Source organism: Euprymna scolopes, chromosome 43, assembly GCF_053919585.1.
Source record: "Euprymna scolopes isolate OS-2025 chromosome 43, ASM5391958v1, whole genome shotgun sequence".
Classification (NCBI taxonomy): domain Eukaryota; kingdom Metazoa; phylum Mollusca; class Cephalopoda; order Sepiida; family Sepiolidae; genus Euprymna; species Euprymna scolopes.
This window is the reverse complement of record NC_136524.1, coordinates 31,027,338-31,051,138: the sequence shown is the minus strand read 5'-3', so window position 1 is coordinate 31,051,138 and position 23,801 is coordinate 31,027,338. Positions and strand designations below refer to the sequence as shown.

Here is a 23,801-nt window from a genome sequence, read left to right as displayed (position 1 = left end):
TTTCGGTTTTTATATCAGCTGCAAATCTAAGTTTTACAGGAGACCACACTAGTATAAGTTTTCTAGCTGTGTATGTGGGGGGGGGACACACACACACATGTATTTGTTTTACATAAATAACTATTAATCATAATTGTCGCTGAATTTTGAGAAAATAACTTATGAAAATTTTTTTTTTGATATTTGTAAGTGCTTGTATTATTCCAATTGTTTGGACTACTGTTCTCATCTGGAGTGTTATTTACACAACGTTTCAACCAATGTAACCTTGGACATTCTTCAGGTCTAGCAAGGATCTGTATGTAGTGCATAGAGTACTTGGTAAAATTCAGTTGTAAAAATTACACTTCTGGAGGTTGATGGTTCAATCCTTAGTGCAAGCTGCACTCAAAAACAATTGTGAATTACATCGGACTTCAACCCAGTCATGAATTAAAAAAAGGATTCGGTTAGAAATTCTTTACAGATTCCAGAGTTTGAGAGAAAGATCCTTGAGTTCAACAAAATACACCTGAAGAAGGATAAAGGTTACATTGACCGAAACATTGTGAAAAATAACATTCAACTTGATGAGAACAGTAGTCCGAAGAATCCAAATAATATGAATAATCAATCTTCACCTAAAAAATTTAGAAACGTTAAAAAAATTGCTATATTGGGTAATTTTAGATTACTAGGGTTCAAGCCTCAAAAATGTGGCTCAATCAGTTTTCTGCGTTCACGGTCTTCAAAATTTTATGAAAAACTAACAAACCAATTTGAGAACATCAGAAGACAAATGGACTAACAGACAGGAATATTGACAACTAAAGAAACAAAAAAAAAGAAAGAAAGAAAACCTATACAAAATAAGATCAAATCCCTCTTAACAATTAAATGAAAACAAGTACAACATGCGTGGTCCCTCTTCTATCTGAATAGCGTAAAAAAATTTTTAAATTAAATGAAAAACAAAGACAGGGTGTCTCGCTCTACTTTCACTACTCCTTCAACCATGTAGGCAATCATTAATAAGAAATTTAATGCAACACCTCAATGGGTCGAGGTGAGGCCGAAAAAGCATAACGAGAAAATAACCAGTAAAAAAAAAAAAAAAAAAAAAAAAAAAACAAGAAAAATTTTTTTCATAAAATTGCCTTGATATGGAATAACAGTTCAAAAGAAGATGTGGAAGGGAGGTGGGGGTAGGGGGTCAGGAGATGGGTTATTATAAATGGGTACTTGTCTGCAGATAGAAATAATAAACTGGCCAATGTTGAGTTTTCCATTTCTTTATTTTCTTTAAAGTCTGTAAATGCAACAAAGTTGCCATATGTCAGTCCCATTTCAATTTCTTTGATATTGTTCTTGCTGACATGAGAACTTTGCGCGCCTGGATCCATTTTCATATCATTCCACACGGACAACATTTTATCCGAAGATTTCTTGTGGATTTTAGACGATTTTGAATTTACTTTTCTTGCTCAGTTTAAAACTTGTGGTGTCTGTCCATTTCTCTTAAATCGTCCTTGTGTGAACGATGGTGATTTTCCATCTTTACGTTGGAATGATGGAGCGACAAAATTTTGCATCCTTTCTTGTTGCAGAATAAAAAGAATAAAAAAAAAGAATTTAAAAAAAAAAAATTAAAGTCTCCCCATTTATTTCTATTCATACGAAAAGTGGAATTTTTGGCACTTTGAAGAATGAGGCATTCTTCAATTGTTATTCGAGAAAACAGAAAGTTTAATTGAAAGTACTAGGGCTTATGTTTCTAAACATTTTAGATAATTAATTATTCATATCATTTGGACTACTGTTCTCATCTTGGGTGTTATTCTCATGACGTTTCAATCAATCTAATTGCCAACCTTCAAGTGTATCTTGTCCAACTCAGAAATCTGCACAAAATTTCAAATGGTACCCTTTATTTAATCCACAGGAAGTAGCATGCACTCATTTGATCAACCATGACTGGATAGAAGTCCTAAGTAATTTGCAATTGTATTTTAGGTCGTCCGCACTAAGGATTGAACCTTTAACCCCCAAAAACGTAACTGACAATTGAATTTTACCAATTACTTTATTCACTACACCATGAGTTCTTTCAGATTCCTGAGTTCAACAGAAAAATCCCCAAGTTCGACAAGATACACCTGTAGAAGGTCAGAGGTTACATTGGCCAAAATGTTGTGAAAATAACACTCAAGATGGGAACAGGAGTCTGAAGAATGAAAATAATATGCACTAATACTTGTTTCACATAAATATTAATTCAAACATTGATGCAAACCCAACTGATACAGTTCGAGAACTACGCATGGAGTGTATTGCGAATCGAGAAAGGTTCATTGCGAATCGAGAAAGGTTCATTGCGAATCGAGAAAGGTTCATTGCGAATCGAGAAAGGTTCATTGCGAATCGAGAAAGGTTCATTGCGAATCGAGAAAGGTTCATTGCGAATCGAGAAAGGTTCATTGCGAATCGAGAAAGGTTCATTGCGAATCGAGAAAGGTTCATTGCGAATCGAGAAAGGTTCATTGCGAATCGAGAAAGGTTCATTGCGAATCGAGAAAGGTTCATTGCGAATCGAGAAAGGTTCATTGAGAATCGAGAAAGGTTCATTGAGAATCGAGAAAGGTTCATTGAGAATCGAGAAAGGTTTAATGCAAATCAAAAAAGGTCTATTGCGAATTGAGAAAGGTTTATTGCAAATCTAAAAATGTTAAATAAGAGTCAAAAAAAGGTTTATTGTGAATTAAAAAAGGTTTATTGCGAATTGAAAAATGTTTATTGCGAATTGAAAAATGTTTATTGCGAATTGAAAAATGTTTATTGCGAATTGAAAAATGTTTATTGCGAATTGAAAAAGGTTTATTGCGAATTGAAAAAGGTTTATTGCGAATTGAAAAAGGTTTATTGAGAATTGAAAAAGGTTTATTGAGAATTGAAAAAGGTTTAATGTGAATCAAAGAACGTTAAATACGAATCAAAAAGGGTTTATTGCAAGTCGAAAAAGGTTTATTGCAAATCAAAAAAGATTTATTGTGAATCAAAAAACATTTATTGAGAATCAAAAAGGTTTCTAAATTATCAAAGGTCAGAAAATTAACTCTGCATGATTTCTCTCATCCTGTACCATAATACTAACATTGCACAAAAGACCAAAATTTTTTTTTAGAATAATAAGCTTGGGAAATTATGCATCACCTATCATATTCTACAGACCTTGCACCAACAGATTATTCTTTTTATAAGTTTCAAAATTCAATTGAGTGGATTAAGACTCACTTTAAAACATGACATTAAAACACTTGACAGATGAAAATAAATCAGAGAGAAATTTGTCTAAGATCAAAGTGTAGTATTCATTTTCAATAAATTTTTTTTAGTTATTTGGGAAATTTTAAGCAAGACAAACCCTGGAGTAAATGTTGTATTTGATGATTGATGATTCTAGTTAAGAATAGAATAGACATTTTTTTAGCTATGATGACAAAGGATGACTAACGACACTCATTTTTCACACACTTTTGAATGGCCTTGTGCCTCATTTGTTGTGGATGTAAATTTTTTATATTTTCTGCAGATAAAATTTTTCAACATTTAGTATCTGTTTAAATACTTCACTTCAACTCGGTCAATGAACAAGAAATCCTGCTAGACTGAGACAGCTTTAATTTTTGTCCCAATTCAGAGTGCCCCATTTTGTGGAAGTGAATTTTGTTTGTATTAAAAACCAAGCTTGTGTCTAGCTTTGTCTTCATGTGGAAGCAAGTTAATAGAAACTACATTCACAATTAAATCAATCCGATATCGTATTTTTCTATCATTTTATTATGCCCAGTAAAAAGGGCATAATTCCCATTACAACCCGGTACATATACAAGAGTATATATATGAGTGTCCGATGTTTTATAAACTTGAGCATAACTGCCATTAAATGACTCATTACTTACACTTTCAATGACAAAGGTCCATTCCTTGTCTTCATATTGTTCTTGCCTTGTGTCACGGAAACAAGTAACAGTAATCTCAACATTCTCCGGCACATTCCATTCAACAGCTCCTCTGTAAGGATTTTGAATTGTTGGAACCCAGGATTGTGGCTGAAATGAAAGAAGACGAAAACGGGACAAATTAGAAAAAAGATAAAATCATGCCACTATGCCAGCGGCATTCACCCTAGACAGATTGAACTGGCTTACTCCAAAGGAGAAAGTGTCAAAGGAATATTAAATTAACAAGCAGTCCCCAGTCGCATGTATATTACATACATAAATCAAATTTTTTCAATGTGTTTTAAAGTTTTAACAAAAACGTCCTCCTTTTAGAATGGTCCCTCTCTTGCAATAGTGTGTTAACAATAGTTGTCTATTATCTCCTTTCTCCTTAAGTAATAAACCCATCCCCTTCCAATTTCAATATCAATTCTCCCATGTTCCCTTTATGAATTGTCCCCATCTTTCAACTGCTATTCTTCCATGTCTCCCTTAGTAACGGGCTCCCTTTTCAATTTATACATCAACAGTATTTGTTTATTCTCCCATGTCCCCTTTATAAGTAACTAGTGGGGGTTCCCGGCGTTGTCCGGGTGTAAAAGAAAAAAAAAAATTTTGTAGTGAGGTAAGCTCGAACCCGAAGCCTTGAGGCGAATAGCCTGACAACTTACCACGACGTTAAGCGGGCAGAGAAGTGAGTAAGAGTGAAATAAAACTTCAAAAAAGACGGTGTTTAAACAAACGTGAACGTGTGGTTTTCTAGGTCAAATATCACGCCGAAGTAGAAGTACAGAAAATGAAATCACAGCACAAATTTTGTAAAAGATTCAGATGACCTTGTTTCATAAATCGGACATATTATAATCCAGACAGTATATAAAAAGTTGTAAGATTTAGTGACTCCCCCCTCCAAGCGTTCCTCCTTGAAAAATGCCGTTGGCGGACATACAAAAAAAAATACACACACACACAAACATTTTCGCTTTTATATTATAGACAAGCGTGGGGTACCCGGCGTTGCCCGGGTGTTTGGAGGTGTGTATGGTTTTGGGTAAATCAAAACTCCGTTTTGGGAGGTAAGTATGAGGATCGAACCCGAACCCTTGAGGCAAAGTTGGAAATTAAAGTGTGAAAAAAGCGTACGACGTTAACCACTGGGCCACCGCAAAATACTAACGGAAACACCTTTGAATTTATTTAATTAGTTAGAATTGGCAGGTTCACGTTTTAATGACTTAATGAGGTCAACTTTGACTGTGGGGTAGTATTTTATTTACTGCGGGAACGCTTTTTTTATTTTTATTTTCCCAAGATGTTGGGGTGGGGGGACAACTCCCCATAAAAAGGGGATTGTCCAAATTGAATAGCAATTGTCTGATATAAGGAAAATATTTCCAAATTGATCAAATCTGATTGCTTTTGCACATTTCTGGTGATCGCCACGGGAAAAATACCGCCAAAATTAGTATCGCTTTTATTATACGAAAAAGCCTAACCCACATGCGGCGAGTGAAAAATGTTGAATATTTATCTTTTCAAAGTCGAGCAAATTAAATAGACAGGCGACCTCATAACTCATAGATATTATCATTTATATGTGATATAAAAAGTTTTAAGAAGTTGTGAGTCGACTGACCGCTTCTTGGAAAAAAGCCTTTCTTGGACATACACAAAAAGCGAACATACATACACACATTTTTGCTTTTATATATATAGATTGCCTCATTCTTCCAATCTATAGATTAACATTATATGTCTATTCTACCATGTTCCCTTTAGCAATTGCTTCCTCTTCCAATTTCTACATCAACATTATTTGTCTATTCTCCCATGTCTCTTTTAGCAATTGCCCCCCCCCTCTGCCGCATCTTCCAATTTTTCATCAACATTATTAGTCTATTCTTCAATGTCTCCTTTAGAAATTGCCCATACTCCAATTTCTACATCAACATTATTTCTATATTTCAATGCCCTCTTTAGCAATTGCTCCTTCTGCCAATTTCTACATCAACATTATTTGTCCATTTTCCCATGTCCCCTTTAGCAATTGCCCCCCCCCGCCCCAATTTCTACATCAACATTATTTGTCTATTCTTACATGTCAACTTTAGCAATTGCCTCCCCTCTTCCAATTCTTACATCAACATTATTTTTCTAGTGTGTCATGTTCCAGGAACCCCAACTCTGATTACTATTGTTCATTAAACTCCTTTTAAACTTTTGTTCAATTTTTTTTTTTTTAAGAAAATATCAGTAGAAATACTTTGCATAGGCAAAAAGCATGTTCTTTTCTTTTTGTTTTTTTTTTTGTTGTTTTCTTATTTGCAAATGAAATTTTTAATAAAGCTTTTAAAGTTATCAAAAGGAAAAAATAGAAACTTTGTAAAAAAAAATAAAAATAAAAAAAATAAAAATTAATTTGTTGTTGAAAATTACACAAAAGATCATTTCAATTTACGATTCTATATTGCAGAAAATTCCTTCCTCCTATATTTTCATAAAATTTCAAAACAAACACACCTGAAAAGAACTTATAAAAACACTGTGAATGAAAATATACAAGAAAAAAAACTTAGGGAAACAAACGTTGACTAACTCAGTTTTAGTATAATTAATAAATTTAACTGTGCCTCATTCTTTGGTTTATTAAGATAGTTTTACTTCAACTAATTAACATTACACAAGGGCTCTACGAACAAATTTATCTTTAGTTATCTTTAACGACTAAATTTTTCATTTACTAGCCAAACCCATGTGATTTTTGGAATATGGCATCTTCGTTCCATGACAAGTGCATACATTATAAAGATTTTCCTGTATATTTTTCTTTAAATAAGTGTAATTCTAAATATGTACTGAATATTATATTGAGACTAGCTGGGCCACCCGGCATTGCTCGCGACCATATAAAACCATGAGAAAATTGAAGTTGATTTTTAACATCCCTGTTATTCTTAGCATAGAGGATTTTTTTGATGTCTATGTATCATTTGCTATCTCAAGTAAAAGAATATAATTTTACCTACCCTAGGACAGGTATTGCACAACATATGTATGAAATAATTGTGCCTTCCTTAGAATAGGAAATTTACAGCAAATATATGAAATAATTTTTCCTTTCCTAGGACGGGTAATGTACAACACATATTTCAAATAATTTTACCTACCCTCAGACATGTAATGTAAATACATATATAAATCTCTGGAGACCTCCAGAGCACTTTTAAAAGCAAAATAATCATGCTTCTTTCTACCCTCCACTAACACCACAGTGACATCATCTCCGGATTATAACATTGAAAATTCAGAAAAATACGGATCATCCCAATCAGAAACTGACCCAGTTGGCCTCCACACAACACGAACAATATACATGAAATAAAGTAATTTTGAGATCATATACTGCTTCAACCATTTCCGGGATTGACTATATCATACACCCACTGTTTACATGAAATAATTTTAATTTTGAAATCATTAACTGCTTCAGCAATTTCCAAGATTGGCTCCATATTCCCACCTCTCTCAAAAATTTCTTAAAAATAAAGTAATATTGAGATTGTAAACTACCTTGGCCATTTAAGGGTCAAGGTGTATTCCACCCCACTCACTTAAAAATACATATGAAATAAAGTAATTTTGAGATTGTATTCCCCCTTCTTAAAAATATATGTGAAGTACAGTAATTTTGAGATTGTAAACTGCTTCAGCCACTTTGGGGACAGACTATGTTCCTCCCACACTCTTAAAAATATATATGAAATTAAGTAATTTTAACATCATAAACTGCTTGAGCTATTTCCGGGACCGACTCCATACACCCTCTCCTCTCTTGAAAATATAGTAATGAAGTAATTTTGAGATCATAAAGTGATACAGCCATTTCTGGAACCTACTTCATATCCCTCTCCCACTCTTTAAAATATATATGAAAGCTACCATTAAAAATATATATGAAATAAAGCAATATTGTGATCATAAACTGCTTCAGCCATTTTTGGGATTGACTCCATAACCATCCCTCTTAAAAAAAATATGTGAAACAAGTACATTTTTTGTTAAGAATTTCAAATTTGAATAAACCTCACAAATCGAGTTATCTCCTATTACTTTTTGTAAATTTAAATGACAGAAATAGCAGACAGTGTCAATTATAAAAAAAAATGATTTTCTGAAAAAAAAAAAAAAAAATAGATAAAATAACCACTTGATCAAATTACATGACTTTTTGGAATATGATGTTTTAGTTCCATGTCGGGTATGTACATTGTAAAGATTATTCTAAATTTTTCTTTTTTTTTTTTTCATTGTTAATTATGTTGAACTTTATATTTTCACAACAAATATTATAATTGCAATGCAGGAATTGTAAAAATGTAAAGTTGTTAATATTTGCATTTATTGAGATGACAAGTATAGAAAGTATCTACACAAAAGCTTGCAAAAGAAAATTTAATATAAATTGTATTTTTTTAATAAATTATTAGTGTAAGTGGCTACCAGAAAAACGAAAAAGTATAAGACACTTTTAGTCCTGTTACTACGTAAAAAAAATTGATTTTAAACCTTAAACACTTGATCGATCTCTCAATCTCTCTTTCTCTCTCTTGTTCTCTCTCTCTCTCTGTAAAAGCAATAGGAAGATGTTTGGAATGCTGTCGTGTTATTGTCCACTGCTGCTTTGCCTTCCTTTAAAACTGCGACCAATGCTTGGACAGACAATTTATAGCCATACTACTACTACTGCTGCTATTATTACTCCTACTACAATCAAACAGTATTAACACTGTATGACGATGATGATGGCTGCCGCTACTGCTTCCAAGACTGATTCCGTTTTCCAGCCGAAAGAGGGAGAGGGTAACAAAAAAGAGAGAAAAGAAGAGCCTTATTCTCTCTCCCTTTCTCCACATTGTTTTATTTTTTACAAATATAGAAAATGTCTACACAAAAGCTCGTGAAATAAGTTTCTATATAAATTGTATTTTTTAATAAATTATTCTCATAAATTACTACCAGAATGATGGAAATCTATAAAAACAATATACATATAGTCTAAAGAAGCTTTGAATAAAAAAATGCAAAAATAAAAATAAAGAATGTAGTTTAAATTCCCGCAAGGAAAAAAAATATTAACTTTAACCTATCACAAACTTAGCACCTACATAATCTAATTTCTAAAAAATTTTATAATGACAAAAGAGAATTCATTTATATAAGGATGGAAAAAAAAAAAAAAAGGCCTTAACTAAAATTGTTAAATAGAAATAGACTTAGCACTTGCATAAGCCGATTTCGCAAAAGTCTTTAATTTTCAAACAGAATTAAGGATAAAAAGAGAAAACTTTAACTAAAATTTTGTAAATAGAAAACGGGGATCATCAGCTTCTTACCATGTAGCTGTTTCGGGGGATTTAAAAACATATATATATATATATATATATATATATATATATATATATTGAATATGACATTTTCATTACATACATCAAAAACATTCTTCTGTATTTTTTTTAATAAGTGTTCTTGTAAAATTATTAGATAACAACATTTAAAAGTCAAGAATATCGGAATGTAAAAAAAAAAAAAGAACATGGTAAAAATCGAAACTGTAACACTGGTATTAGTAGCCGGTCATGCTATCCATTGCATCAAGGGGACAACCGATTTGAAAACGTAAAACAACTAAATAAACAGATATCTGTTTTACAGGATGTGTAGAACGACGCCATTGCACTATGTTTGGCAAGTTGTGATTTCTTTCAATTTTGACCCCCTTTTTAAACCCCTTAGCAATTATTTTAACAGAGTAAATACCTCTAATAAAATTCTGCACCAAAAATGGAATCTTTTGAGCTACTGCACGCCGTCCAGCGACCTTATGTCTGGAAGGAGATACAATTTGAAAGACGGAGACAGACCGAGACATAGTCAGATTCATATATTAGGCTTGGAGATCTATATATATTATATATTTGATTTTAATTTCTTGACATACTTTTTGAAATCGCCTTCCTTTAAAAAAGAGAATATTATTCTATTAAACTTTTATTGTTTAAATAATTTGACTTGGCTCGTTTTGTTAAAAAAAATAAATAAATAAAGGATGAAAAGCCATTTCTCACTCAGAAATGAGCTTTGGAAGATTGTCAGTGAAAAAAAAAAAACACAATCTCCAAAAGATATGCGTTTTTTATTAATCCCTTGAACAAAACAAAAAAAAAAAGAAATCACTCACAAATGCAACTGTTTCACTTGCAACATAAAGCATTATACACGTAAATATATGATGAATACATTTCTGATTTGTTGTTTGTTGTTTTTTATAAAATAAATAAACAACATGAGTTTTGTATTAAAATCTGTGTGGGTTTAACTTTGAACACTGATTTATTATGCTAACCAAATGTTGGCCAATTGGTAAGCAAAACTTTCAAGATGGAGATGAAGATGCTGCGGAATGTTACACTGTATTCTAAGTGTACAATGCTCTGATGGTACAAGAATTACCTCTGACTTTTTTTTCTTTCTGCATCCAGTAGACATCAGGCTAGCAAAGTTGATAATAAATTACTATACACAGGGGAAAAAATTGGTCTTTTTTGCTTGTTTTTTTTTTTTTAAATTGCATTTTAACTCCATATAAGCCACAGTGCCACTTTCATGTAAAGGGCTACTACCTGGGAAATAATTTGCAGAGATACTATGTAGGGAGTTGAGCAGCAAGACGTCCGTTTACATTACACTTGAACTTCTCTATGTCAAAAATATCTCTAAAAATAAAATATGTAAGAATTTGATTATATTGGACTTGAAAACTACCATCTATATATGTGTATGTATGTATATATGTGTATATATATATAATGTATGTATGTATGTATGTATGTATGTATGTACGCTTTTCCTCGATGTCCACAAAAGGCTTCTTTCAGAGAAGCGCTCGCTCGGTTCACAACTTCTTAAAACTTTTTATATTATCTATAAATTGTAATATCTCGCAGTTAACCACGGAGCTCACCTGTCTATTTAATTTTATTGACTTTCAAATGTTAATTATTCAACATTTCCCACATCGGCACGTGTTACACTTGGTTTTCGGTATAAAAAAAAGCGAAACTCGACTCTAATCACAGGCCCAGAGCCAGTGGTCTCTAGAGAGCTAACTAACATTTGGTCAATGTCGACTTCGTCATATCAGACAGTAGCTTTCATTTCGAGACGAGGGAGCGGGTTTTTAAAAACAAACAAACCGATTTATTCACCTCATTAAAAACTGTCCCGCACAAAATGCTAACTGCTGAATACCTATCGCCGTCACGTCAATCAAAAACGCGCACCTGTTTTTTTTTTTCACACTTTACTATTTTCCAACTGTGCGTCGTAAAGGCTTTTTTTTTTTTTTCACGGCCACCTGTTTTTTTTCACACACACCTACAAACACCCAGGCAACGCCAGGTACCCCTCGCTAGTATAAATATAAAAGGCAGTGTGCGTTTTTGTATGTCCAAGAAAGGCTTTTTCCTGTGTGCGTGGGGGGGGGGGTCTGGACGAGGTTGCATTAATTCCTTCACTCTCAAATTAGCAATTTTCTACAGGAAGGGGTCGCTTTTTTCACCAAATTTTTTCGAAAGTAATCCCCCCCTCTTTTCAATTGTCTAGCCTTAATTTAAAGCTACATCATTTCTGGTTTGGCAATGGATACAACAGCAAAGATGTCAGGGTTTTTTTTTTTTAAATTCTTTGCTTGCTTCGCAATACAGGTTCGAGCCTGCCTGCCTACTACCATTTTTTTTTTTTTTGTGTTTTTTCTCACCACACACCTTCAAACATCCGAGCAGGGCATGCAGGCTAGTCTATATATATAAAAGGCAAAACATTCGCGCACGTTTTTGTATGTCCACGAAAGGCTTTTTTCGTGGAGGAAGGGGGGGGTCTCAACAAGGTTACGTTTATTTATAAGTTTCCTTATACTTTCTAGATTATAATATCTCGGATCCGAAAACGAACGTCATCTCTACATTCATTTTTATCGACTTTTAAAAAAATCCCTCTATTTCGTCCTTTTGCATGTTTGTTTGTCTTTTTCAAATAAATAAAACAAAACGAATCAAAGTGAACTAATTCGCCAGCCTTCTCGGCCACAACAGCCAGAAAGACAATTAGCTTTGATCAATGTGTGGAAACCCTTCATATCAGACAATTGCTATTCATTTGAACACTGCCAAAGTCCCCCCTTTTAGGGGGTAGCTTGTTTTCCCCAACATCATGGGGAAACAAATAAATAAAATGGCAGAAAGCGAGAAGCTTAACTGGCCTACAGCCAGACATTCATTTCTCCGCCTGCATGAACTCATTCACTTAACTATTCGTTTCTGCAAGTCAACTTTTTGATTGTCATTTCTAAGTTGGAACTCTTCTCATTTCCTATCTCGTCATAGTGTAGCGGTAAGATCTCAGGTTTTCTTTCACTTTCTTTTCCGCCTTCGCATCACGGGTTCAAGCCTGCCTGCCTACTAACACCTTTTTCTTTTTTTTTGCTCAACCAATACCCTTACACACATCTCCATTTTATTTTCCAACTTTTGTGTCACGGGTTCGAGCCTGCCTGCCTACTACAACTTATTTTGCTCAACACACACCTCCAAACACCCGGGTAATGCCAGGCACCCACACTAGTCTATTATATAAATGTCACCTGTCTGTTTAAATGTATGTATGTATGTTTGTATGTCTGCCTAAAACTTTTGACAGCGGCAACAGATTTTCATGAGATTGGTATCCTTTTGAAGTTCGACCCTTCGGACGACAAATATTGAAAAATTGTCCAAAAACATTAATTCCTTCACTCCCAACTGGGCAGTTTTTTACAAGGAGGGGTCATTTTTTTTGCTGATATTTTTTGCAAGTCATTTAAATTTCGCGTTAACGACGTCGGATAAAAGGCGCTATTTCGACTGCCTGTGACATAACAACCATGGTAGGCGCATCAATAAGACCGTTTGTTCGGGGGGGGGGGTCACTTTTTCCTCTGGTGGATTACAGGTTCGAGCCTGCTTCCTACTATTTTTATTTTTTGTTTTGCTCAACCAACACCCTTACACACACCTTCACTTTCTTTTCCACCTTTGTGTCACAGGTTTGAGCCTGCCTGCCTACTACAAATTTCTCTTTTTTGCTCAACACATACCTCCAAACATCCAGGCAACGCCGGGCACCTAGGCTAGTGTTGTAATAAGCCAGAAAGCAAGCCAGCAGAACAGAGTTCTAGAAGAGCAGTTTTAGGAAAGAATTTTATTCATGGAATCTGCATTTAGATTTAGGCACAGATAGAGAGTGGGGAAAATTGTTGATAGTGGTTATAGCTAGTCGTGTTTTTTGTGAAAGTTTGGGAAGTGGTGTATAGATTATTTACTTGAATAAGTAATTGGCAGAAATAAAAAAGTTATAAAAGTCACTTTTGTAGAGAATAAAATATACGAGGTGCCTACAATAAGTTTCCAGACTTTTTTATACAAGCATTTAAAATTGTTGTAGACTCCTGAAAATTCAGTATGTCATTACTATACATCTTACGAAATGACAGACTAATTTAATGATTTCAGGTTCAAATAAACAGCTACGGCAGGATTTAGAATACACCCTACTAAAGCCTGATTGTCACAACTGATGAATTTTAAAAATGCAATCTGGATGTGAAGACACTTTAGAAGAACGATATGCAATAAATTTTGCTTTAAACTTGGAAAAAATGCTACAGAAACGTATGGAATGCTTCAGTGAAGGTAAGGTATCTGTGAGGGATGATGAAATGTGGGAGGAGTAAGGAAGTCAGAACACCAGAGTTGATTGGCCAAATAAAGAATTTCATGGATAAGGACCGTCGTGTGTCTATTGAGATAATAAGTGCACAGTTTGATGTCAGTGTGGAAACTGTACATGCAATTATTTGTGACGAACTGAAGATGCGGAAGATTTGCGCAAAGTTTCTCCCAAGGGTGCTCCATCCTTGTCACAAACTATTTGACCAAGATGAGCATCAAGACAGTTCCTCACCCTCCCTATAGTCCAGACCTTGCTCCCTGTGACTTTTGGTTATTCTCTAAACTCAAGGAAAACCTTAGAGGCTGTTGTCATGAGACAAGATGAAAGAGGCTGCAATAAGAGTCATTGACATGCTCACACAAGAGGACTTTGACAGAAGTTGCTGAAACCGTACAACAAAGCCATTGAAGCTGAAGGAGATTATTTTGAAAGGGACTCGAGTTTCATGAGTTTACTATCAATAAAAGTGCCCATACGGAAAAAATCTGGAAACTTCTTTAAGGCACCTTGTACTTAAGAAAACATTTCATTAGTGAAATATCATTTAAATTAATTATGTGAGTAAAATAAAATACGTATCAAGTGCGCTTGAAAGCCAAATACAACATAATATTAGGAAAAATAAAACAAATATTTGACTTGTTTGAAATTTATCACAAATATATTTCAGAGGTATACTCCATCTTCAGTGTGTTGTTTTGTTTCTTTTTTTTTCTTTTCTTCTTCCTTGCCATGTTGTAATTTTGGAGAAAGAAGTATGGCGTTATTCTCGCGTTGCCTATGCACAGTCCAAACATTTCAAAATAAAACCGCTAGAAACAATACGTGGCTCTTTACAAACAGACTTCTTTCTCCAAAATTACAACATGGCAAGGAAGAAGAAAAGAAAAAAAAGAAACAACACAACACACTGAAGATGGAGTATACCTCTGAAATATATTTGTGATAAATTTCAAACAAGTAAAATATTTGTTTATTTTTCCTAATATTACGTTGTGATTTGGCTTTCAAGCACACTTGATGCGTATTTTATTTTATTCAAATTAAAACGTTTCTATATGAACTCTCATCCTCGAAGTTATGTGGGTGTTAGTCCAGTCACTATGGAGATAAAATCAATCACAAAGATGGAGTCAACATGTTTGAGTGAAAGCGTTTTTGAAAAAAGATAAATTTTATATGTTTTGTAAAAATCAGATTTATACATATACTAGTGAGGGAAACCTGGCCCTGCCCGGTTGTAAAATACACTTAAATATATTTAATTCATGCAGATTTTACATTTATTATTAGAAAGTTATGTCTCTATTGAATATTATATAGTATTTAATATATAGTATTAATTTTAAAAAAATGACTTGGGTGCCATCAGCTAGAATTGAAACCAAAACATTTAGCACTTCAGCCATGTTCCCTTCTGTTTAAGCTACCAACAGATAGTTATAAAAGATTTAAAATTAGAACATGTAATGCTATAAATGAATTTGTGCATGCGCAAAAATAAAAGAAATATGTTGGTAAATTAATGTTGGTATACACCGCTTCATACTCTTTAAGAAATTCCAACAAAAGCCCAACAGCCAGCCATGGTACATCCCAGAATGTACCGTTCCCATGGCACACAGAAATCACTATTTCCAACATAATAGATGTTGTGAAACTAAAGCCACTTTTAGGACTGTCAGCAAACATTACAAAAGAGTAATAAAGAATGTAAAAGATTCATATGCTCAGTATGTCAAGTTTAAAGTAGCTGAGCAGCAGCTTGGTTCCCACCAGTTTTGGCAAATAACAAAGAGGGTCCTGAACAGAAGCATATGCGGGTTTGTATTACTGTACACATAGATTCGAAAAAGTTGTCAAAAAACAAATATATAACAAATAAATGTTATCAACGGCAAGATAAGTTACTTTTCTACCTAACTGGATATGTTTTTTTAGTGTTTTTATTCAATGTAACATGTTTATTCAGCTCGAAAAGCATACAGTGTTTACTGATGTATTGGAAAATTCAAAATGGCGGCCGAAACTCTCTTTAACACGGTAAGTTCAGGAAAAGATGTTATAAATAATAAACTAGACAAAATACTGTTAGAAATTCGCTCATTATATGTTACTGTGACATAAGTTGACATATATTCGGTGATTTGTTAATAGTATTTTGTCTAGTTTATTATTTATAACACCTTTCCCCAAACTTACCATGTTAAAGAGAGTGTTGGGCGCCATTTTGAATTTTCCAATACACCGATAAACACTGCATGTTTTTCGAGCTGAATAAACATGTTACAATGAATAAAAACACATAAATATATCCAGTTTGGTAGAAAAGTAACTTATCTTGCCTTTGATAACATTTATTTGTTATATATTTGTTTTTTGACAACTTTTTTGAATCTATGTGTACAATAATACAAACCCGCATATCCTCTATTCCTACTATCATCAATGGACCCGAGGTAATTTCGTCAGTATCTGATAAAGCAGAACTCTTTGCCAAGAACTTTGCAGCAAATTCTATTCTTTGCGATCAGGGTTGCCTACCTCCTGTATTTCTTCCTGTGACTTAAAACAAACTATGCGACATACAAATATCTGTATGTAAAGTTACCAAGCTTATTAAAAATCTTGATTCCAGTAAAGCAACTGGCTCCAATGGCATTTCAGTCATAGGGCTCAAAAAGCTTCAACCAGAACTAGCTCCCATATTTACAAAGCTGTTTAAACATTGCCTTAAGGAGAAATCGAAAACTTCTTCAGTCTGTCCCATAATTAAAAATTTCAGACTGGTCATCTCCCTCTTAGTACAGACCAGTCAGTCTCCTGTGCATCATGAGTAAGTTGCTGGAATCTGTAGTAAACAGAGAAACGGTCAACCACCTCAGCAAAAATAACCTGCTCAGTGGCATGCAATATGATTTCCATTCTGCGAGATTTACAGCTGATGTACTAACAGTTATATCACACAGTATTAGTGAATCTCTCTCTTTCTCTTGCTTCATTTCTAGAGCAATAACTCTTGACATATCAAAGGCCTTTAATAGAGTATGGCATAAAGGTCTACTTCACAAGACCACCAGTTATGGAATAGCTAGAAATGTATTCTCAATTATTAAATCCTTTCTCTCTGATAGGCTTACAAGAGTAGTCATTGATAAGCAGAAATCAGAAACTCATAGTATTAACACTGACATCCCTCAAGGTCCCATTCTGGGCCCGACTCTCTTTCTGATTTTCATCAATGATCTCCCAAATCACATTCTTAGATCATTCATAGATATTTATGCAAACAGCATCACAACTTTTGGCAACACTTCAAATGCAAGTAGCCTTCGGGCCTTGATAAATGGTGCCTTCCAAGTAAAAAAAAAAAAAAAAAAAAATTGAAATGAACAGTTTGCATTTCAACTTGCCAACCTATTTCTATACATGTTATTCATCCATCCAAACAAAGATTTTACTCATTATAAACCATCCTTGGTATATGATTACTATTTCCTGTTAATTTCAGTGTTATGTGACCAGTAGTTTAAGAGTTTATTGATTAAATTTTTTCACACACACACATATATATAGATCTACCGGTTTATTTATACAGACCAGTTAAACCGAGAGATCAATTTTCCAGATTTTTGTGGTTTTGTTCATCTAATACATTTGTTGGAGTTCAAGCAAAATATATCTCACTTGTCATCACCATCGTCATCATCACATTAAGTTTAAACTGTACTGACATGCAGAAGTTCAAGTGTAATGTAAAAAAAACATGTTGCTCAATTCCCTACATAGTATCCCTTTAACATGTCCTTGATAGTACCTATTTACAATGCCTCCCCACGGGACAGAGTTAGACACTAGGGTCGTTTTTTAACGTGGAGAAAAGGTACAAAAATAAAAATTGTCTCAGTCGTGAAGGATTTCTCCTCCACTGAAAGAGAACGAGAAATGGAAGTGCCGCATCTGAAGAACAGATACTACACTTTGATCTTGACCAAAAGGCCAAGCCTCCTACATCAAAGTGGCACTGTGCCTTGTTTGGGGTGAAAATTTAATTTAAAAAATTTAATTAATTAAAAAAAATTTTAATTTAAAAAAAAACAAAAAAAAAACGTCCATTTTACATGCATGCAATGTATTGGACAACTTTTAGAAATTTACTTCCAAATTAACTCATCTCTGGCCAGGTCTTTATCTATCCCTCTTTCTATAAATTCATTGTTATCACTTCAATCCATGTTTTCCTTGACCTTCTCTTCTCTTTTTTTATTTACAAGGAGGGGGAGGTACCATTTATCAAGGCCTAGAGATCACTTAAGGATAGGGGTTAATGTGTCAATAATTGTGGAACTTATAATTTAATTTTGATTATTTAAGAGACTGATTCAATAAGAATGAGTTTACTTGAAAATGATCAAGTCATAGTTAGTTGGGAAGCAGCCTGGTGGTATTGTGAATTTAATCTGCAACCTTAACTATTCTTTATCTATTAGGCCAAGAATTTTTATTCTGTTAATTTTTATCATAATTTTTTTTTTTTTTTCAGTTGAAAGGAAATCAGGCAACAGCCATTTATGCAACTGGTAAGAGTGGAAGGCAAAATGGGCTGAAATAGAAGGAAAAGTTTCAGTCAAACAGCAGAGAGAAAATTAGCCAAAGTTGGTAGAAAGTAACCAATTAATTCCACCAATTAGTAGAGAACTCAAATCTCTGCTTAGCTATCAGGTTAACAAATGACATGATTAATTGCCACCCTCTCAGCAAACATTGGCTTGAAACTACAAAACTGTAAGGAATTGTTACGAGTTTGTCTCTGATGTATCGTTATTTTCATGGAAAGTGTTCGACTGAGCTTCAATCTATGGTCCCCCTTCGCCAAACTTTCACAAGAAACACTCGTCTAGCTGTAAACACTATCAATAATTCCCCCCACTCTTTATCTGTGCCTAAACCTAAACGTAGATTCCATGAACAGAGCTTCTTTCTTAGAACTGCACGCCTGTGGAATTGTCTTCCGTTTTCCTGCTTTCCAGCTGACTACAATATGGTTGTCTTTAAGTCTAACGTAAATAAGTTCTTGATGAGCCGTTCCATATAAGTTATCAAATTTACCAAATTTTCATTACTAATGATTACTATATTGTCCAATTTCTACTATACACTCTTTAACCCTTATCCTTGAGTGGCCTCCTGGCCTTGATAATGTGGTGATGCTTATGTAAAAAAAAAAAAAAAAAAAAAAAAAAACTGGAAGTTATTCTACTTCTATTGAAATCTGGATAAGTATTTATTTATCTTGGGTATCACTTTTTGTTTTTTAACCGTCTTCTTAACTCTTCTTTTTTTTTATTACATGTTCACCCCAAACAAGGCACATTGTCACTTTGGTGTAGGGGGCTACTATCAGGGGCAGCAACTACTGGGGCACTATGTTGGGATTTGGGCAGCAAGATGTCGGTTCACGTTACACTTGAACTTCTGCATGTCAGTACAGTTAGGGAAGCAGGGACTTGGAATGGAATTCCAGAGTCTAACGCTTCTGGGGAAGAAACTACTGGAGTAGAAAGATCTTTTACATCTAAGGATCTCTACTGTGTGGGGGTGGGATTTAGCTGCCTGTCGGGTTTGTCGAGGGTGTCTACGTCGTGGGGGCACAAGTGTCTGCAGTTCGTCAGAGCATTCACCATTAAAATACTTGTAGAACAGGCAGAGGGATGCAACGTTTCATCGATGGGACAGAGGCTGAAGCTTAGATGACAGTTCAGGGCCTATCAGATTGGCGACTCTCTTTTGAACCTTGTCTAGGAGCGAGAGACTAGCAGCAGATGCACCAGCCCAAATGTGACAATACTCCATACATGGGCGAATGGTGGCCTTATAGAGGTACAGGATACTTTCAGGTGTCAGCAGTTTTCTAGCACGGTAGAGAGAGCCTACCTTCTTCGCAGCGGCCCTGGTAATGTTTTCAATATAATTGTTCAAACTCATGTTTCCTGTGAACGTTAGGCCAAGCAGTTTGAAAGATATACTCTCAGACAGGGAGTCACTGGCCATTGCTATTGGTGGCAGAGAAGGTTTCTTGTAATTATTGAAGGAAACCAGTTTAGTCTTGGCAGCATTGAATGTGACCATCCATTTATGTCCCCATTCCACTACAGATTGGAGGTCATCCTCTAGTGTTTTTGCCATTTCTTTAGTTATGTGTTCATTTGTTTTCCTGTCATGCCTGTTATAGAGTGTGGTGTCATCAGCATATATACCCATCTCAGAGGCAGTTTTGTCGGGGAGGTCATTAATAAATATTAGGAACAATAGAGGTCCAAGGATAGACCCCTGAGGCACTCCCGCATTTATATCACACTGTTTAGATGTTTAGATTTTTTTGGTGTTTTTTTTTTTTGATGTTTTGATTACCCCCCCCCCCCCGCTTAATTAAAACGTTGTTTTCTTTTCTTACTTTGCTTACATCGTCATCGTCGTCATTGTTGTAACGCTCGACGACTTTCAAACATCTTTCACTAACTCATTCTGGCTGGCCGATTTTATTTTCAAACTTCGCCTCAGGGCTTCAGGTTCGATCCTCCCCCCCCCCGGTTTCTTTTTTATTTAACACCACACACACCTACAAATACCCAGGCAACGCCGAGTACCCCTGCTAGTCTATATATATATAAAAGCGAAAATGTATGTATGTATGTATGTATGTATGTACGTGTGTATGTTTGTGTGTCTGCTAAAAATTTTCGACAGACACAACAAAAATTCACAAACTCGGTATCATATCGAAGATCCATCCTTCGCACGAAAAATATTGAAAAATTGGCCAAAAACGTTCATTTTTTCACCACGAAATCGACAATTTTCGACAAGGGAGGGGGGTCAACAAAAACGGCCTTCTCGACCAGTTCTACGCATGTGCCAGATGACGTCATGACCTGATTTACTTTAAATAGTTGAAAAACTGAACAAATTTCATGTACATCATGTTAGGTCAGTTGATTAGCGCGTTGGTTCATTATCTAAACGTTTTGGGTTCAAATCGTGGTGCGAGATGTGGGTTTTTTTTTTTTTTAAATTTAAATATTGAACCAGTGTTATTCAAGTGATTTTTCACGTAACGTTCATTTTTCTGGGTTTTTTTTTTTTTACTTCGCTTATCCACCCCGACCACACACCCAAAAACACCCAGGTACCCACCGATTTTTTAAATTTTAATATCGAAACAGGCTTATTTAAGCCATTTTTCACGTGTTCGTCTTTCTGTTTTCATCGTTCGTTTGCCTTACGTTGTTTTAAGGAAGACATTGTTAAAAAAAAAACAACCAGAAATGAAGGGGAAAAAAATATTGTTTCACCACGACAATGCACTGTGTCACAAGTCGATCAAAATAATGCTAAAACTACATTATATTTTAAATTGCCTTCATACCCACTCTATTCCCCAGATCTGGCCTCCAGCGATTATTGGCTATTTGCAGATTTCAAAACAATCTTCTAGAGAAAGAGATTTGGCTCCAATGAAGAAGTGATATCAGAATCTGAGGTAGGTTATGAGGTCAAAGACAAATTGTTGTACAAAAAAGCATTATTTTGCAGTATAGACAACAAAACAAAAAAGTGGTCAAAAACAGATGCATAACAAATTAATGTTACTAAAGGCAAGATAAGTCACTCTTCTACCTAGCTGGATAATTTCTTTTGTGTTTTAACATATTTTAAACCCATTATTTAGTTTGAAACACAAGTAGCGCAGAGACTTAAAGTTAGAACAAGAAAAACATGTCTGACATTAGATGGTCATCAAGGGAGTCGATAATCACTCAAAAATTGAAAACTAAACAAAATGCAGGTGGAAACTTACCTAATGTTAGAGAAATGTGTGGAAGTTTATTGTAAACCCCCAAAAAATATCAGTTCGATCTTGGGTCAGATTCTGGATCACTATGCAAATGCCTTATTCTCAATCAGAACACTATCAATTATTCATATTTTACTTAAGAAGAACCAAAACAAACAGCATTGATGAGAACAAATATTTCTTCATTATTGTTTAACGAATTCAAATTAAATTGACCAACTTTTTAAGTGAAAATGTTCAGAACTTTGTTGCTAGAGCATGTCTGTTGTTGCAATAAGCATAAAACAGTTTGGCACACCGACTTGAATAGCTTAAGATATTTTCACATAAAAAAAAAAAGATTATTTCAACAGGGTTTGCACAGATTTTCAATGTCCATTTTCAAGAACTTTTCAAGGCTTTTTCACAATACCTTCTCTAGATAAAAAGTTTTCAAAGCAAAATTTGGGGTTTGTTTTACAATCCACAGTGATTAAAAAAAAAAAAATCAATTATACAACAAATAAATGTTACCATAGTCAATACAAGTGACCCCTCCTTGTACAAAATTGCCCAGTTGAGGATAAAGGAATGAATGTTTTTGGCCAATTTTTCAATATTTATCATCCAAGACATTAAGCTTCAAAACAATACCAATCTGATGAGGACCTGTTGCGTGTGTCAAAAGTTTTTACGAGGCATACAAACACACACACATTTTGCCTTTTATATATAGACTAGCAGAGATACCCGGCGTTGCCCGGGTGCTTGGAGGTGTGTGTTGGGGGGGGGGGGGAGATTAAAACAACCCTGTTAAAAAAATTAAAAAAAAAACGTTGGCCGGTTGTTTGGAGGTGTAAAAGAAAAAAAATAGTTTTAGTAGAAAGGTAGGTTTGAACCCCGAACCTTTGACGCAAAGGTGGAAAGGAAATGGAAAAAAAAAACCTGCGACCTAACCATCTCGACCACGGGAACAGATGAATTGATAAGTGTGTTAAGTTGACGTTTATAAACCGAAATTAGCAGGTGCGAGAACGTCAAGTTGCGTGATGTTTGACCTAGTTTTGCGCTGGAAGTCAGTTTCTGTTTTCCCCGCTACGCGGCGATCAAAAAATATCTCGAAAATAGTTTGTAAAACCTAAGAATAAGCAAAGTAAAAAAAAAAAAAAAAAACCCAGAAAAACAAACATTACGTGAAAAATGGCTTAAATAACACTGGTTCAATATTTAAATTTAAAAAATCGTAAAAAAAAAAAAAAAAAAAAAACATCTCACACCACGATTCGAACCCAAAACGTTTAGATAATGACCCAACGCGCTAACACGACGTACATGAAATTTAGTCAGTTCTTCAACTATTTAAAGTAAATCAGGTCATGACGTCATCTGACGCATGCGTAGAACCGGTCGTCGTCACAAGGACGGTTTTTGTTTACCCCCCCCCCCTTAGAAAATTGTTGATTTTGGGGTGAAAAAATTAACTTTTTTTTTTTGGCCAATTTTTCGATATTTTTCGGGTGAAAGATGGAGCTTCGATATGATACCGAGTTTGTGAATTTTTGTTGTGTCTGTCGAAAGTTTTTAGCAGATATACAAACATACACACATACATACATACATTTTCGCTTTTATATATATATAGACTAGCAGGGGTACCTGGCGTTGCCCAGGTGTTTGTAGGTGTGTGTGTTTTTTTGGGGGGGTGGGGGGTTAAAGCAGAACAAAAAGGAAACTTAACCCTGTTTAAATATAAAAAAACAATAAAAAACTGATTTTAAAAATGGGGGGAAAAAATAGGGGGGGAGCTTGGTGGCAGGTAGGCTTGAACCCGGAGCCTTGATTAAAAAGTAAATGTCAAACATCACGCTATTCCGCAGTTTTTAATGTTTACATCCGATTAGAATCCTGTTTTGCTGTTTTTATACTGAAAAGTGAAAGCAATGCGGGACTATCCAAAAATCTGGAATATTTAGCGTTTCAAAGTCAGGCAAATTAAATAGACAGGCGACCCCCCCCCCCACATTCTTAACTTATAGATATTATCATTTAGACGGCATATAAAAAGTTTTAAGAATGAGCGACCCCCACCCCCGAGCATCCCCTAGAAAAAAGCCTTTTGCGGACATACAGAAAAAGTGTACATACATACACACACACATTTT

General features: G+C 34.6%; 1 protein-coding gene across 7 annotated transcripts in view; it reads right to left on the bottom strand.

The window, feature by feature from the left end:
* Positions 1–23,801, bottom strand: part of LOC145268270 (EH domain-binding protein 1-like) — a 725,308-nt gene that overhangs the window by 581,547 nt on the left and 119,960 nt on the right. For all 7 annotated transcript variants that reach the window (XM_080123631.1, XM_080123633.1, XM_080123634.1 and 4 more), the window contains exon 4: positions 3,939–4,088. In XM_080123631.1, coding sequence (XP_079979757.1) covers positions 3,939–4,088 — 150 coding nt within the window. The remainder of the gene's footprint in view (positions 1–3,938; positions 4,089–23,801) is intronic.